This window comes from Hirundo rustica, chromosome 12 (assembly GCF_015227805.2).
Source record: "Hirundo rustica isolate bHirRus1 chromosome 12, bHirRus1.pri.v3, whole genome shotgun sequence".
In the NCBI taxonomy this organism is placed as follows: Eukaryota; Metazoa; Chordata; class Aves; order Passeriformes; family Hirundinidae; genus Hirundo; species Hirundo rustica.
Window position 1 is genome coordinate 9,726,478 of NC_053461.1, and position 16,803 is coordinate 9,743,280.

The 16,803-nt window shown below is 49.6% G+C and overlaps 1 protein-coding gene across 1 annotated transcript; it reads right to left on the bottom strand.

The window, feature by feature from the left end:
- MCM2 (minichromosome maintenance complex component 2) lies at window positions 1-14,540 on the bottom strand. Its single transcript, XM_040076403.2, has 16 exons — window positions 14,481-14,540; window positions 13,821-14,008; window positions 13,070-13,245; window positions 12,178-12,441; window positions 10,948-11,167; window positions 10,490-10,697; window positions 9,260-9,394; window positions 8,885-9,076; window positions 7,246-7,339; window positions 6,463-6,713; window positions 6,095-6,221; window positions 5,766-5,878; window positions 5,391-5,633; window positions 4,426-4,608; window positions 3,042-3,197; window positions 1-2,177 (listed from the first exon to the last, which is right to left on the bottom strand). The coding sequence occupies exons 1-16, from the start codon at window positions 14,484-14,486 to the stop codon at window positions 2,067-2,069; spliced, it is 2,667 nt and encodes an 888-aa protein (XP_039932337.1). The 5' UTR covers window positions 14,487-14,540; the 3' UTR covers window positions 1-2,066.
- Window positions 14,541-16,803: the final 2,263 nt, after the last annotated feature.

The following is a 16,803-nucleotide window of genomic DNA, read 5'->3' on the forward strand; positions in this document are numbered from 1 at the left end:
TTTGCAAGCTTGTTTCATCCCTTGTTATTTCTGGTTTTGCTCTCTCAGGGCCAGGACTTTCCCAAGCAAGGTATGTGGGTTCCCCACGGAGCTGGCCACTGTGCAAGTGCTTGCAGTTGCTGTCCCCAGGGACAGTCTCTGTGGCCTCTGGCCGTAGGAGGTAAGGTGCTAACAGCTGTGTCCTTGAGGAACTACACCAGACCTCACCAGGCAGTTGCAGGCACACAGCGGCTTGGCCATCCCCAACACAGACCTGATCCAGGACCACATTCAGGGACAAAGGCTTGCTCAGGCAGGTAAGGAATACCAGGAAGTGTCTCTACTGACTGCCTGTAGAAAGTCCTGGTAGACAGAGACTCAGTAGGAAGGGGAAAAAAACAGCCAAAACAGTTTAACAAATACACAGGAGGGAGCTGGCAGATAGAGGAGGCAACACGCAGAGCTAGCTTCAGGCTGAGAGTCATGTGCTCAGCTCTCAGCAGGGCTCAAGCCCTGCTGGCTCCAGGCTGGAAAGACACACAGGCACACACATCACTGTGACAAACCCCACAGTGTCGAGAGCCAGGGACACCTCTGCTTGGCCAGCACACAACTGCAGCAGCCAGCTCACAAATTCTCCTGAGCTCAGGCGGCAGGCTGGAGATGCCATAAGGTCCTGCAGCTCCAGCCAGGAAAAAGCACATTCACTGCAGAGCTCAGCTGCACCCTGGGGAGGGGTTACTGGTTCTCCCACACTGGAATCTAAGTGGCAGCCAAAGCATGAGATCAAGGCTGTCTAACCCAAGTGTGTGTAAGGAAGGGAGGGAGGAAATACTGTGATGGGACAGTTGCAATGGGATACAAACACAAACAGGCAAGACAGGGAAGGAACCACTGCAGGCAGGTCCTTGGTGGGAAAGGCAGCATTCATGGTCAAGGGCAACTGTGTCCTGTTATCGGTCCACAGATGTCACAGCTAGAGCTGAGAGCCAGCACTGGCCATTCCTACTAACCTGAACAGCAAATATGAGATGTGATTGTACCCAAACCTAACCCCTCAAACTGCTGGGCAGTTCATGCAGCCTCCAGGTTGCTCACTTAAGCTCTTACTTCCACTCTTGGTGGCAGGAGCTACCAAAAGAGGAAACACAGAAGTATTGAAAAACAAATGTATTTAAAACACACATACTAAGAAAATTGCATGTGAACACTGAGCCCATCTTGTCCCCTCTGAACACATTCCAACTTAGGTCTCCTCCACTACCATGCCCAAAACCAGCACCGTGGATACTTCACCCTCAACAAATGGATGTGAAAGGGTGTTCAATTTAGGTGTCAAAGGCAGCAGTTGGATTCAGCTGTAAATTCCCACCTGCTGACAGATACATAGAGGTAACATCCACTAATGCAAGAGAAGCCTCTCCCCAGCAAGTACTGAAGGAGCTTTCAGTGCCCACAGAGATCATCATTAAGATCAGAAAGAGCTATGTTTTGTCTTAGTTCTTGTCTTCCTCTGCTTTCCCCCTCCTTCCCTACAAAACCAAACACAAGGTCAAACCATATGGGCACCTGGAGAAATGTCAAGTGTCAGGCACAAAGGCGCAGAGCAGAGAGACTGGCTGGTTCATGGAGCTGAAAGCAGTTTCAATTATCACCCATGAGGCTGTACAGTTACCAGAGATGGGAAAAGAGAATCCCTGAGGGTGCTTGTAGTCCAAGGGGAATGGATAATGCTTTCCAAATGCTCCCACTTGGTCCCTCCTGCAGAGGAGCCTGTAACAACTGTGACAAGCCAACAGAAAACATGCCATGTATATGGCTAGCAATTCTCTCCCTGCTGTGCTTAGCTACAAGGCAAAATAGTGAATGAAGTTGCTAAACAGACTTGACAGGGCATTTAACTACTTAATTCTGTTCTATTTACAAGATCTTCAGCAGCTCTGCTCTCCCTCAATCCATTAGGCGCAAAGCAAGCAAGAGGATGTGCAGCCTAGTCCCTCTGGCTCAGGATCTCCATAGCATTCCTCGAGGGCTGGAGGATGGTGGTCTCATCCCATAGAAGCATGTGGCAGACTCTGCTGCCAGCCTCAGAACTGCTGGACAATCATCTTCCGCTTCACATCCCGGCTGAACCTGTTCATCTTGAACACTTCACTGTCATAAAAGGCTGAGAGGTTGTGGATGTTGATCTGCCGAGCCTGGGAGGAAGAAGAGGGGAGAGGTGAATGTTTATTTAATCTAAGTAAGAATCATGTGGTTTCTATAGCAGAGGCTGCATAAAATTTCACAGTCAGCAATTTTTGTTCTGCTCAGCAAGAGCCAGAACTGCAGTAGCAGGGGAGACTGCAGGTCAGGAGGAAGGAGCATTAGCAGTGCTGAGCTGAGCCAAGAGAGGATGCTGGCTCAGCACCTGCCTGTTCTCAGCTTGTCCTTTTACTTTCACTAGAGCTAGAATCTAACTCCAATTCAAAAGCATGCAAAACTTCATCCAAAGGGCGAGTTCTGCAAGGGAGACATCTGACTGGGGTGGTCACCCTGGCAACACCAAGCTGTGGCTCTGCACATCTGATGCAAAGAACAGAAGAGCACTAATATAGGAATCAAACACTGCTTTAGTGCCAAACAAGGTCAATATTTTGCACAGAAAGGCCAAGTCAGAAGTTCAACCTTTAGACAAGCATGAAGGAGGAGGCAAGTGAGCCTCAGGAGGGATTGATAAAGTTCATACACAAAGATTTTTCTGCTTTTTGTTTCTGCAAATGCAGATGCCAGGGAACTTGAGTTCTCATTCACCTGCATAAGCACCATACTGCAGGTTTTACCATTCCAACCCCATTCTCAACCCGAGGGGTATGAGAACAGAGAGGGAAAAATACAACACTTCCGAACAAGAGGAGCAAATACAGAGGAGACAATCCTCATGTTGGGTTATATTGATTAACACCAGTTTTTTATGGTATCATAACACAGGAAAGGAAATTAGAAGTCTCAGAATGCCTCTGGTTCTGAGGCTGTAGAGAGAGCATGAACCAGTCCCAGAGGCAGTGGTTATAAGCCCATACCTTGTCCACCAGGTCCTTCTCTGGGACTTCTATGGTGTCTTGCTGGGCTCCATAGCGGTTTCTCTGGTACATTACCTGCTCTGCAACCAGCTGCTTCAGGATGAACAGCAGCAGCTCATTGTTGTCTCGCTTGAATGAGAGGTAGCGGGAGAATGTCTAGGAGGGAGGATGAGATGAGCCATGAGGATCAGAAGAGTGACACACTGCAGTGCCCAACATCAACCAACCCCCCCCTCCCACGGAGCACACAAGGAAACAAATGACACTGCTATCACCTGTGCCCTTAGCGTATCTCAAGTGACTATGGCCTTGCTAAGGTGCTACTTGCACATGCAGTGGCAGCCCTCTGACAGCCACAACTCCTCTGCTAACTGCTTTTATTCCCATCTGGAATCTCCTTAGAGGTGCTGGTGCCTCTTGGAGGCTAGCAGTGCACTGCTGTGGGGTTGTGCTAACCCCAGGGACACAGCTGTGGGAGGGCTGACCCTGGGCAAGCCACAGAGCAGCTTCCCTTAAACCAGACTGCCCTGTGCCTCCCCAGCAGACGCTCATCTTTGGCTGACTGTTTGAGGGCAAAGAGAGAGGCCACGAGTCTTCCAGACAGAGGGCAGACATTCAACACTGGATAAACGCCAGCATGTGGCCAGCCAAGAGCTGTTTGGAGCCAACCCCTGCACTCAGAGAACAGGGCAGATTGCACACTAACCCACAGTGAGTGCTACCCTGTGGTAACCTGTACCCTGAGAGCCCAATAAAAACATGAAGAAACAAAACGCCTGCTTGGCTTGATCACCTGGAAGCAGCAGTAGCAGGTGCCCGGTGCCAAAATAGCAGGGAAGGTGTCAAAGAAGAATAGACATGACAGTGCTTTTGACTCAGAGGCTCAAGGTACACTTCCTTATCAGACCAAACAAAGTCATTGCCTCACCCCAGACTAACAAGGGGCAGTCACAGAACAGTTCCTTGTTTGGAGTCCTCCTCAAAGGCACTCCAGCTCGAGCTGTTGTTATTGCACGGTGATTAAATTATTCTAAGTATCCAGATGTTTGAGACTCTGCTATGGGAAAACCTGGGGTCAAGCTGGTAAGGAAACCTTGTCTGGCTGTACCCTGTGAGTGTGGTGTGTGCAGCTGTGAAGTGGCCTTGGTCCCAAGCTCAGGTGGTGTGTGACTGCCAGAGTGGCTCCTGGATGGTCCGACAAGGAACCTCCTTGACACTTCAGACCCACAGTACTCCACTTACACAGGCTCAGCGCCTATCTCCACAGGTCAGACCCCTGCAGAGCATGAAGTCTCTTCCCACAGCCAGGGCAGTGCAAGGAGGCTGCAGCTGAACCCACAGGGCCTGGGATACAGCCACAGCCCCTGGCTCAGCTGGTGCCCACCTTGCGCATGCTCCGCATGACACTGAACTTCTGTGTGTCAATGAAGCTCTCCAGCATCACCCTGATGGCCATGTTGACATCATCCTCCACCACGTAATCGCGCAGGTGCATCCGGGCGTGTGCCTCGGCCATGCGGATCATGGACTCAATGTGCCGCACCGTGATTGGGATGCTGCCCGTTGCCTAAGGGGAGGAGGTGACATGTTACTGAAGGATACAAGACACAGGGCAAGACAGGTGCATTCTGGCCCAGGATCCAGTTCCTTTCAGCCTGCAGGGAGCTCTCTGCACCTCTGAGGGTGACTCAGGCTGAGGCTCTGCCACCTGTTGGCACAGCCACACAGCCTGGCACAGCTTCCTTGTCCATCTGAATTCAGCATAGTGCAAGGGGATGTTGTGGGGTCATTCTGTGACACTGTTTAGGGCCTTTCCAAGATTAGCAATCCAGTTTCCTCCAGCAAATTTTAGGAGTTAAAGAAACAAAAAGCCAATCAAAAAAAGATAGTTTTCCCAAGTTCCAAAAATCTCCCTCACACCTCAACAAATTCCTCTTTCACTTGGAGAGCATGAAATAATCCTGAGACATTCCACAGACAAAACAGAAGGGTATTTCTACAAATAGCTCCCTGTAATATACCAGGAGCACAAAGATCTGAGTGAATGCAAACATCTCCTGTGCGCCTGCCAGACTGGGTGACAACGAAAAGGACTTTGCTATGACAGGCACTGTACGTGTGTCCAGTCCATCAGTCCACACACACATCACCAACAGGCAAGACTCTGCACCCAGATGAATAATCATCTGTTCAGCAGACACTGCAGGATCTGCCTGTCTCACACAAAACAGTGGCACAGACTTTTGCGATGGGAATGGCAAGTATGTGTCAACATATGCTGGAGCAGCCTGAGGTTGATTTGCAGTCTAGATACCTACAGCTCTTCCCTCCTTTCCTCAGCATTCTCACCATAGACTCCTTCCTGAGATCACTGTACATCCTGGCCACCTTGTCCTGGTCCATCTGGTTGAGTTTGGGGTGGACCTTCTCTTTGGCATAGATGATATATTTCCGTAGGATCTCTTGAGGAATGGGTTCAACCCCATAGGTGTTGGGAAGGATGACCTCGTTAGTGTCCCCATTCACTGCATCCTTGCTGCCTGGGTGGTGCTTGACATGGCTGCCAACAACGAACCGGGCAAGCATTTCATCCTACAAGAGAGCAGTGCACCAACAGACACTGAGCACACTCACTGGACAGAAAAGACTCAGTGGGCAGCTGCACCTGAGCATCCCAAGAGCAGCACTCAAGCCCAACACACAGATTCCTGGCACAACCCCTACCTGCACTGAGTCTACCGTGTCTCTCACCACGCACAGGATATCGAATCGAGAGATGATGGGCTCTGTCAGGTCTACGTTATCCGAGAACGTCAGCGACGGGTCATATCGACCACCTGGGTCAGAGACAATCCAGGTGAAATGGGCTCCAAGGCTGGAGCTCTGGAGGAAGGACAGACCTCCAGTATGTCACTGAAGACTTTTCTGCTAACTTGATCTCTGCTCCAGAATTGAAGGAACCAGGAGGAAGGAGACAAAGCTGTGCCACAGCTCTCATGACTGTGGACTTATGCTGAGAGCCTGAGATGGTTCTGTAGTTTCTCAGCACTTACCTATGGGATTGGCAGCAGCAACAATGGTGCAGCGAGCTTGCAAGGATGTGACAATGCCTGCTTTGGAGATAGAAATGCTTTGCTGTTCCATGGCTTCATGGATGCTGGTCCTATCCTGATCATTCATCTACAGGAAAGCAAGAACGATAAGTGAAACTATGTCTATACCCCACTGCCAAACACACCAAAGGGAATCACCTCCAGATGCTCTGAAAAGGCAGCAAACTGCACTATGGAACAGCAAGGGCCTAAGCAAACTGAAGGCACTTTGGTCATCTGGGAGATGTCACAGTGTGTCCTCAGTGGACAGAGGTTACAGCTGGTCACTTCCCAGTTAATCCTTCCCAGAGAGATGAAGCTCGGCTCACCTTGTCAAATTCATCAATCAGGCAGACACCTCTGTCAGCCAGCACGAGGGCTCCTGCCTCCAAAGTCCACTCCTTGCTGACTGGGTGCCTCTGCACATAGGCTGTGAGGCCCACAGCAGAAGCACCCTGGCCAGTGGTGAAAATTGCTCTGCTTGACGCCTTCTCTATGTATTTAAGAAACTGTGATTTTGCAGTACCAGGGTCTCCACACAGAAGCACATTGATGTCACCACGAACTTTGTGTTTGCCACCTACAAAAGCAATGGGAAAACCATGAGGCAGCTGAGTGCATGGCTTGGCAGCAACCCTGCCCCAAGCACCACAAAGCTGAAGAGAGGGCAACGGGCAGGCATGGCAACCAGTTTACAGGAAAGTTGAGGGGGAAAGAAAGTCAGTTTTGGAGGCAGTCATCTTCGTAAAACAGACTTTCTAACTTTGCTGACACATCCCAACACATCCTTTCAAGGAGATGATAACAAATCAGGGTGCCAGGTCAAACCTCTGAAGGAGTATTAAACGTGATCTCCTAGAAGAGGGATAAAAATTTGCCTGGGTTTGCAGCAGGAGCTGTTTTCAGTCATAGCATTTCTACTGTCACACCAGAGTTTTCAGTGTGATAAAACAGCCAGTTCAATCACAGATATCCCTCAGTCTGCTAAACCTTGTCTGTTACCAAGTGACACAGACAACTCTAACTGCTCTTATTGCAGCAGCACAGACAAACCCCAGACCCTTTGTCCTCCCCTGAATGAGGCAGGACCAAAGGACACAAGTGACACTCACCTGGGTTTTTGGGCTCTCCACCAAAGAGAGCTAAAGCCAAGCCCCTTTTGATATCTTCATGTCCATAAATAGATGGAGCAATGCTGGCAAAAATCTGAAAGGCAAACCAGAGGAATTGTCCAGGGAATACCAGTTCCCATTCTGAATAGAATCTTGCATGAACATCAGCAAGATGCCACATCTAAAGCTACTCTTAAGATACTGCTGTCTCCAAAGAGTATTTTATTATCCAGGGTGTGAGGGCTTTTTAAAAGGCAAATGACACCCACCCACCATTGCCAGCAGGAGCTTCACAAAAATGGTGCTGTTGGGGCATGGCAGATTATTTAGTCTCGTGCTGGAAGCTGCTGCCACTGCCTCCACAACCATGTTGTGCACAAGGCACATCACAAATGCTTGTTATCAGCTCTTGGGACCTTGATTGGAAGCTTACTCATTGCATAGGACAGTACTTGAATGGGCTAAGCCGCACATGAATTGTCATCACAGTCAAATATTATGAACAACTGGCTTATTTTCTCAAGGGTATTCTGAAAATACCTGGAGACTGGTATTCTGATGCTGGATATATTCTGATGCTGGAGACTGCTCATGTTAAAACACTCCTGACTTAACTGAAGCTGCTGCATCCACTGCAAAAGCAGTCACTGTAACAACAGCACAGCCAAGGCAATGGAGCAAAGTCCCCCATTACAGAGGTTAAATCTGACCCAAGTGAGGTTGAACATGCACTAGTCCAGGAGCTTTGTTCTTTCAAATATTGCATTCAGGTCTTAGCATATAGAGGAAGCTGTTACGCTGTGTTAATTTGGTTTATATTGTGTTTCATTTTTATATTGGGGTTTGTAATGTTTTTTTCCGTGTTCCCCTTGGAAACTGTATCACATGGTTTGTCCCTGCTCGGCCGTGCCCATCCCCCACACTGGAATGTAACCCAACTCTGCTCCAGTCCCGCCTTATCCCCGACTGGGTAGTGGCTTGTACCTGCCTCTGGGCCCGTCCCCCCTGGGAAAAAGCCCCCAGACAGGGAGGGGGGTTGGTCTCTCTCTGGCACTGGCGGGGACGGGAAAGGAGCTAAAATAGCTCTGGACCAAATAAAGCTATAATTTCCTCCCCTCTAGACAAAGAGCAGGCTCTTGCCTTTTGCCATCGACGGTCATCTGGGTCTCTCTAAGGAACCAACACAGGAAGCAAAGCTAAAATCTCTATCACGACTTAAGATAAGCAATAATCTCCCTTTAGGAGACTGGAGATGCAATCATTGGCCTCACAGAACACTTCCACCATGTGGCTTTTAAGACATAGGGAAAGAAAAGTGATCCGATATAAACAGTGCCTGAGTGTCTCTCACTTGTCCTCTAGCCCTGTTGTGATGTAGAAGGCTCTGAGAAGGAATGGGAGAAACAGAAAATTTGACCTCCAAAATTACAAGGGAGGCTCCTTATTTACTTCCCTCCTGTAACTGATTCTCATCAAAAGCTGTCTGAGAGCTACAGAAGACCATTCAGAGAGAACAGGGATTTCTGGGTTCCTTTATCCATTGTTTGGCCAGCAGACCCATTTCATCACTTCCTGATCCAGCTGCCAGGTGATGGCAAGCTATCAACACGAAAAAAAGGGATGTCTGAGGCTAACCCACCTTCTCCCCAATTTGTTCATCCTTGGACAGACCCACAATCACTTTCACATCTTCATCAGTCAGCTCCCCAACAGCCAGCTTGTTGTCCTTTTTGGCGATGTGGTTGGCCAGGATCACAGTTGCAAACACTGGGAACCCATTGGCAGTGTTCAAGGAGCCATCGTAGTTGTTGTGGTAGATCCCTGTCAGCTCCTGGGAAGCAGGAAATGCTGTGTCAGTGCCTGCACAGTACAAAGCAGACCCCACTCCATTTTAAGGTAAGGCTCAAATGCATTTGAGGACAACCTCTCCCCATATTCCCACAGATGTTCCTGTGATGTCACTGTCAGAATTTAAAAATACCGTGCTCTCCTGATACTTGAACAATGTACTCACAATCTCATCTCCTGGCTTGCAGCTGTCCACCAGATCAGCGAGGAGAATGGCATCTTTGGAGCGGGGCAGCCTGCCTGCAGCCACCTTCCCAGGGCTCTCCTGGATCTTGATGCGCTGATAGTTCTGATAGACTGTCTGCAGCAGCAAAAAAAAAAGTTACCCAGCTGTGATCGGGATACGCAAAGCAATCACACAGAGACGAGAAATTTCGCAGGGCAGAGAGTTCCTCTGAGAGAGCCCCAAGGCTGAGCCAAGGCCGAGAGCCCCTCTGCCTGTTTATTTCTTACTTTTTATACATTTGTGGGCCTGGCTGTGGATTGGCTTCTGGAGTTTTCACCTTCTAGCTAAATGGCCAGACCAGCTGTCAGTTACAATTGTTTTCAGGTTAGAAATATGCAAACAAAGGACAGAGAATGAAAAACAAAGGATTGTTTATGTTACATGTGTGGGAAAAGGTAAAAACTGCTCCTAATATTGTACAGTAGCTAAAAAGTCTGACTCCATTTTATGAACAATCAAAAGGCTTTAAAAAACTCAGAAAAACCAGGGTGACACCCAGCAAATCCAGCAGGCACCAGCATGGCTTTTCAGAGGCACCTCAGAGAGAAGGGCCAATCCAAGATTTACTGAACTTCAGTTAGAAAACTATGGACATGGGAAGATGGAGGTTGTGAGGAGCAATTCCACGGTGTGACAGACAATAGAGGGGGACAGGAAAGCACTTTACTGCATCTCACCACCGTGTTTCAGCCTCCACAGTATTTTTCCACCCAAATACTGGACCAGTTCCTGGGAGAAGAATGCTCCACTTGTGATGGTTAAAGGTATTAAAACAAAGAATCAAAGTTAGAAGCTTCACATCAACGACTTTGCCTTCTGGTTTCCTTAGCTGACAGACTGACCTAACCTGGGAAGGAGATCTGGACAGCATGTGTCCGCATTTCTAAAATGGGAATAAATAACTGTGTACCACAGATGATTGCGGCAAAAAATTCACTCCAAACACCTACAGTGTGGCAATAAATTACTTTTGGTTGATAAATTGAGTCATTCAGGTCAAGAGCTCAGACCTCAAACAGACCTATCTTCACAGCCCCCTGGATATAGCAGAAGACCCCTCCCCCCACAGCAAGCTGTTCCAAGGGTGGGAGTCAAAGCAGGGCTGAGAGGAGCAGACAATGGAGCAGGATGAGCAGCCACTCTCATCCAGGCAAGTACACAGTCTCTTACCTCTTCCATGTTGATTTCAAATGGGCCAAGAGACTGACACTCTGGACAGGAACCGGGTTTCACCTCCTGGTTCTGCGACTGGAAAAAGGGCCCTAGGATGAAGTTGCACTTGCTGCAGTTATATTTGACCATGCTGAGCTGAGGCAGGACCCCTGTGCAACTTGTCACCACTCCACTGGTCCGGATCAACTGATTCAAGTGCAGTTGCCTAAGGAAAGACAGAGGTATGCTGAATGCCTGCAGGGCAGAGAAGGCAAAACAGCTTTCAGAAAGACTCTTGCTGCAAGGCACAAGTTTACCTCAGGGATGCTGAAAGTTCATCCTTAGTATGATTTTTTTCCTGTGCTAAGCTCAGCCATTCTGTTAAACTTATCCAGACGTTTAGCTCACACATGAGTCCTGAGCACCCCAAAGCCTAATGCAAGCCCCACAGCCACTGCTGGTAGTTCTACTCTTACCTGAGTGACCGTAGCTCTTCCACCAGAGGGAGGTGGGAGATACGGACATGGATCTCCTGAGCAATACGATCATACTTCGGGTACATGGCCAGCACCACTTCCTTGGCTGCTTCATCAAAGATCTTCAGCATCTCTGCTGGGGCCTCAGGCAGAAAGTAGGCAAGGACATGCTCCTGGGCTGCCAGATCTTCATAGTTCACCACCAGACTCTCTCTGTTCTCTTAAGAAAAAGATGGGGTGAATTGTAATTTCAGCCTGTTTACTCCTTAAGGAGTTTGCAAAGGATAGCCCTAACAGACAAGCCTGTATCCTGCAGGCTGCAGTTAGTAGATCTTTGCACCTTCCTTGAAGATTAGAGGTTAACGATTTGAAAATGGGTGGAAAACCCTTTTAAATTTATTTCTCTAACAAATTCTTCATCAGTACCAAGCTTGTGATTGTGCCTCTCCAGTTCGGCAGATACTTCCCAAGCTCAGTGTTCATGAAATTCAAAGGCCTAAGCACAATACACAACTCTCTCAGAGATGTCCAGGAAACAGAAGTTAATAGGAGAGACATTATGTGTGCTGAATGGCTGGGAAAAAAACCTCCTGTGTCTTACATTCATGGAAACAGATGAGACAAATGCCTTTTATTTCCCAGCTTTATAAAACTGTTCCACTGCTCAAGCTTCTGCTCAATATAAAGAAATACAACATGTACAGCTACATGAGCTGATCCTAGATGTGACAGTTTCTGCTTTTAAAATTCATCAATGACAGCCTTAATGACCATTCTTCTGGCAGTGCCTACTCAGAATACAAGGCTGCAACACTGACACAGTTTACAAAGTCACAAGGTCTGTTTGTGCCCCCTTGCTGGATAATCCAGTTTCCAGTGTGAGAAAGTAACTGGTGCTGACAGCAAACAATTCTTGTCTCTTTCAGATCACAAACTTGCAGACTACTGTCTGCTACCCCACATATTCTTCTGCTAGCATTTCTAGGAAATGAATATTAATGAAGAGCAGATGCCAGGGGCCTTCTAATTAGTCAACCAGAATCAAAGAAGACAGTAGACATGTCTTCATTATTGATTTATCTCCATCTGCATCAGGCTTTCTTAAAGAGCTGATTCACAACGTCTGAAACAAAGAGGGCAGACAGCAAAATACCCACTTCTGTACTGGATCATCACAAAGTACCGTAACCCACATAAAGAAAGAGAGATCCTCCAATAACCCAGCCCTACCTTTGCACATGTCACTGATCCTCTCCTTGAAGACATTGTGCCCGTGTTCATCCACATGGGTCTTCAGGAAGTTCTTGAAGCGGTGATAGATCTCAAGCCGGGGAGCTGCCATGGAAACCCACTCCCTCACTGAGTGTCCTTTCATGTCTTCCAGGTTCTCAATGCTCTCAATCATGTCTTCATCCTCCTCTTCCATGCCTTCAGCAGCCCGCTCTGCCAGCCGCCTCTTCCGTGCAGGACGGTCTTCGTCTTCATCGTCACTGTCTAAGGGGTGGGAGGAAAAACTGTTCAAGATCTGGGATTCCCATTCCCACTCTATGGATTAGTCACGGTGGGATTGCATAGGCTGTGGAAGTAAAGAGGTCACAGGATACAAACCAAGAGACATCCCAGGCCCAGCCTAAATCAAATCCAGTTCTAGACCGGCTCCTACATCTCCCACAACATAGCTAAGACTTTAAGGGTATGAATTTGAAGATTTGTATGCAACAGCACACATTCAAGTCCGTTAATGCACTGACCAAGGAATGATCTTAAAGTGCATCAAAGGCCCTTCCATCCGGCCCACAAAGTCTGTACAGGAGCATCAACACCAACAAATTCTACAGCATACACTTGGTAGAATCCCAGTCCTTTGATACAGGCCCAGGATGCTCACTTTGTTTCAGCAGTAACCAGAAGGACACCAAATAAGCTCCTAGGAAACCCAAAGGAAAGTGATCCTGCACTGGGGAATCCAGCCAAGCCCACAGCCAATGATTTCTTTAAAAGCCCAGACAGACTGGAGCTCTAAAGACCTCCCCACTAACCCGAGAGTAGAGCACCCAGCTGAAGGGCTAGGTTATTATCAAGCACACAGGGTAGCACACCTGGTACAGCACATTGCACTTACCGTAGAGCAGCCCCCTCCTCATGCGGCCCATGCCCTGCTCCAGCTCGCGGTCCCGCTGCCTCATCACCCGCTCAGCAGCTTCCCGCTGGCTGGCAGTCAGCTCCTCCACATCTTCATCATCCAGGGCCAGGCCCTCTGCTTCGTACACATCTAGCTCCGGGATGGGGCGGTAGTCCCTAGCACACACACACAGAGCAGGGAATCAGGCCAGGAAAGCAATTCAGCAGCCCTTCTCCAGCTACTGCTGGGCAGATGTCAGGGCAGTTATTCTGCAGTAGGATAGAACGGTGTTGAGCAGGAAGGCACTTCCCAGTGGAAAATACCCTGGAGTAAAGGGCTCCAGCACCATGGTTAGGAATGCAAGGGGCTCCAGAACCACGGTTAGGAATGCCAGCATTCAAGCCTTTGTGTTGTAAAGTTCAGCTTGCTGGCAGGCCTTGCTGAGTAAAACAACATGAAAATTCATGCCTGCAGAGGTAAAGAGCTGGGCTGAATGCACATCACACATCCAGGCAGATCCTGGTTTACCCACCCTGGACCATGCTGGCACTTTGCTCAGCTCTCCCAGGATTCAAATAACACCATATTCTGACCTTTCTCCATCGCCCAGCAGTTCTTCAGCCCCCTCACCCCAGCTACGAGCACAGCAGAGGGATTCCACAAGGCTTGAGAGCTCCCCCCACAGCGCTGGCTGCACTGACATCCCCAGCACTCCATCGCCAGACTCAACCCCCACGAACGATTTTCTTACCTTTCCATCCCTTCCCCAATGAGCTCTTCTCCTTCTTCCTCCTCCTCGGGGAGCCCCTCCGTCCCCAGGAGCCCTTCGGACTCATCCTCGAAAGGGGGCAGGTCGCGACCGGGACTGGACGTGAAGGGATCGCCGCGGCGGGAGCTCCGCACGGGGCTGGTCACCGCTGCCTGCGACTCGGAGGAGTCCTGCAAGGACAGGAGGGAGGGTGAGGGCAGGGGGACGCAGGAGGAGAGGGGCCTAATGCCTCCAGAGGCCTCTGCCATGCGGGCCGCGGTCAGAAGGGAGGTATATGGATCCCCGATGAGTTAAAATAATTAGCCCTCCTCGCGAATGACAATAGAAACATATTGGAGGGGGAAGATAGAAGTAAATCCATCCTCCGAGCGCAGCGCAGCCGGAGTGAAGGGAAAGGGTCCGCTCCTGCCCCGGTCCGGCTCTCTCCTCTGCGGCGCCGGGAACGCGGGTAAATTCCCTCGGCGTTTCGGGAGCACCGCCGGGCGCACTGCCAATGGCCCCCCCCCCCCCCCCCCCGAAATCCTCTCTGGACCCCGCACAGCCGCAGCGCCAAGTGTCCCGCAGCGGGGAGGACCCGGCGCCCGTACTAGCGGGGGTGACACCCCAAATGAACGGCTCCCCCGGCCCGGCCCTGCTGCTCACCGCCATCACCGCCGCTTCCTGCCCCGCCAGCTATCGGCGCGAAAACCAACCCACGTGGTCACAAAAGCGCGCGAAACCTCATGAATAATAGAATGGTGGCCCGGCCTCCTTGTGAATATGCATAAAGGAGGCGGGAGCCTGGAGCGGGCGAGACCCAGGGCCACCCCGGGCCACCCCCGGCCAAGGGGTCTCGGGCGGCTGGTGGGCGGCACTGGCAAACCGCAAACTTTGGCAGACATTTCCCGCTGAGCTCGAGGGTTCTCCTCCTCCCGGGATCCCAAGTCACGGGAGAGATCCCACTGTGAATTCCTGTGCTTATGGCTCCCCCTCCGGCTGCAAAAATCAAGCCTGGCTTGACCGGGTTTGCCACTGACCCAATTCAATCATTTTCGTTCTGATTCTCGCTGAAACGACAAGAAGTAGGAAGGAGGTTCTGGCTTTTTTTCTTTTTTTTTTTTTTCCTTCGTTCTGGGGAACAGATTCATCTGTCTCTCCAGCAAGAGAGACAGTTCAGTGCAGCAAGCAAATGCCATTTGTGACAGGGACTGAAGAAGAGCACCTGTCCCATAGTGACTGGTAGAGGAATTTAGAGATACAAACAAGCAATGGGCTGATGTTTGGCAAGGAGGTGGAATGCTTCCTTCCAGGCCACAGGGTCTTGCATAACAGCAAGTAGTTTGGATTTTGGAGATCTGCATTCTCTGAAAGGTTTCTGAGCACTATTTAGTATCAGGCTATTTCTGCTCTTGGCTGGACTTGGGTGTGAGGCAATGACCCTGAAACAGGAGATACTAGAAGCATAAGTGACTGAAGAGGCAGCTGACAATCTGAAATGGACTTTCCAGGAGCCCAGCTGGCTGATACTAATATAGCAAAGCAGGAGCATCATGATATAAATAGGAGAATGGCTCAGCCTCTTCTCTGTGACATGTGATAGGGAGCTGGCTGGTGCTAGGAGTGAAACAGACACAGGGACACCCCTAAGATGCCCCCACTTGTAGATTTCTAGAGACCACTGTGGGCATGATGATCTTAGAGGTGACAGAATCACAAAGGTTGGAACCATTGGAAGGTTCAGAACCGTGAAGGTTGGAAAAGATCCTCAAGGTCATGGAGTCCAACCATTAACCCAGCTCTGCCAAGTCCACCACAAAAACATGTCTAAGCACCACATCACCATGGTTTTGGAACACTTCCAGGGATGGTGAATCCACCACCTCCTTGGGAAGCCTGTTCAATGCTTGAGCACCCTTCCAATAAAGAATTCTTTTAAAATGTCCAGTCTTTTCCAACCCAATTGATTCTATGGCTTAAGGGAAGGCAGCCCAGGACCTGGCTAAGGTGGTGCTGTCTGACAAGGCCCAGATGACACACTGTGATGAGCCAGTGTCACCACAGGGTGCCACTGTCTCTCCAGGCACTGGACAGCTGGATGGACAGACAGATTTTCTATTTGTCCTTCTTGGAAGACCACACATCATGTCCATGTTTTCACTGCTAACTTTGGGTGCCAACTACAGGTGGTCCTATGCTTAAGCTGGGATGCTCTGTCTCTTTGACAAGAGCTGAGCTTGGACATCCAAAACCACCCCTGAAATCAGGCTGCTGCAATGCATGGAACAGGGCTCCATCCACTACACTAGAGACATGGAGAGCTGAGATGCAGATGGAGCCCAGGCTGCTCGCTGGGGTGACCTCACCTGAGCACCAAACTCCTGAATATCCAACCATACCACTAGGATTTTGCAGACTTATGGCTTCTTGCAGCACAGGAAGAGCCCTAGGGACTGAATTCCCCTTGGAAAAAAGGGGCAGAGACAGAGGAGTGAAGTCCAGGTGATATCCTGTGGTGCAAATTTATGCCAAATACTAGAAATCAGTAGGCTGGTAGAACAGCTCTGAAACAAGACAGTTGCACAGCACCTGATCAGCAAAGCAGTTTCAGATGAGAAGTAATATCCCGTTCAGTAGACTGATCTAATAAAAGCTGAAAGAGTATTTGAGAGAGATAAAATGTCCCAGAAGAGTAGAATTTGGTGATGATATGAAGGTGTAATGCTGTTCTGGACACCATGTCTGCATCTGCACCTCTGACACCTGTAAGGCAGGTGAGATTGCCACAGCACAGCAGGCTGCAGCAGGTACAGAAACAAGTCCCAGCTTTCTCTGGGGCCCTCAAGGTTGGATCAAGGCTGCTGAACATCACCTCTTGTCCTGCTTCAGTCCAGCAACGTCAAGTGACACGACAAGGAAAAAGGGAATGAGCCCTGCCATCTTTAAGCACTGGCTGGAGGAGATGATGCACAGAGCAGCAGTGGAAGTA

What these genes read in the sequence shown, in the direction of transcription:
- MCM2 (XM_040076403.2), bottom strand. An exon ending in ATGAACAAATTGGGGAGAAG is followed by an intron (nt 7,340 to 8,884) that starts GTGGGTTAGCCT and finishes TTTGCCTTTCAG; the next exon opens with ATTTTTGCCAGCATTGCTCC. An exon ending in TGATTGATGAATTTGACAAG is followed by an intron (nt 6,222 to 6,462) that starts GTGAGCCGAGCT and finishes GCTTTCCTGTAG; the next exon opens with ATGAATGATCAGGATAGGAC.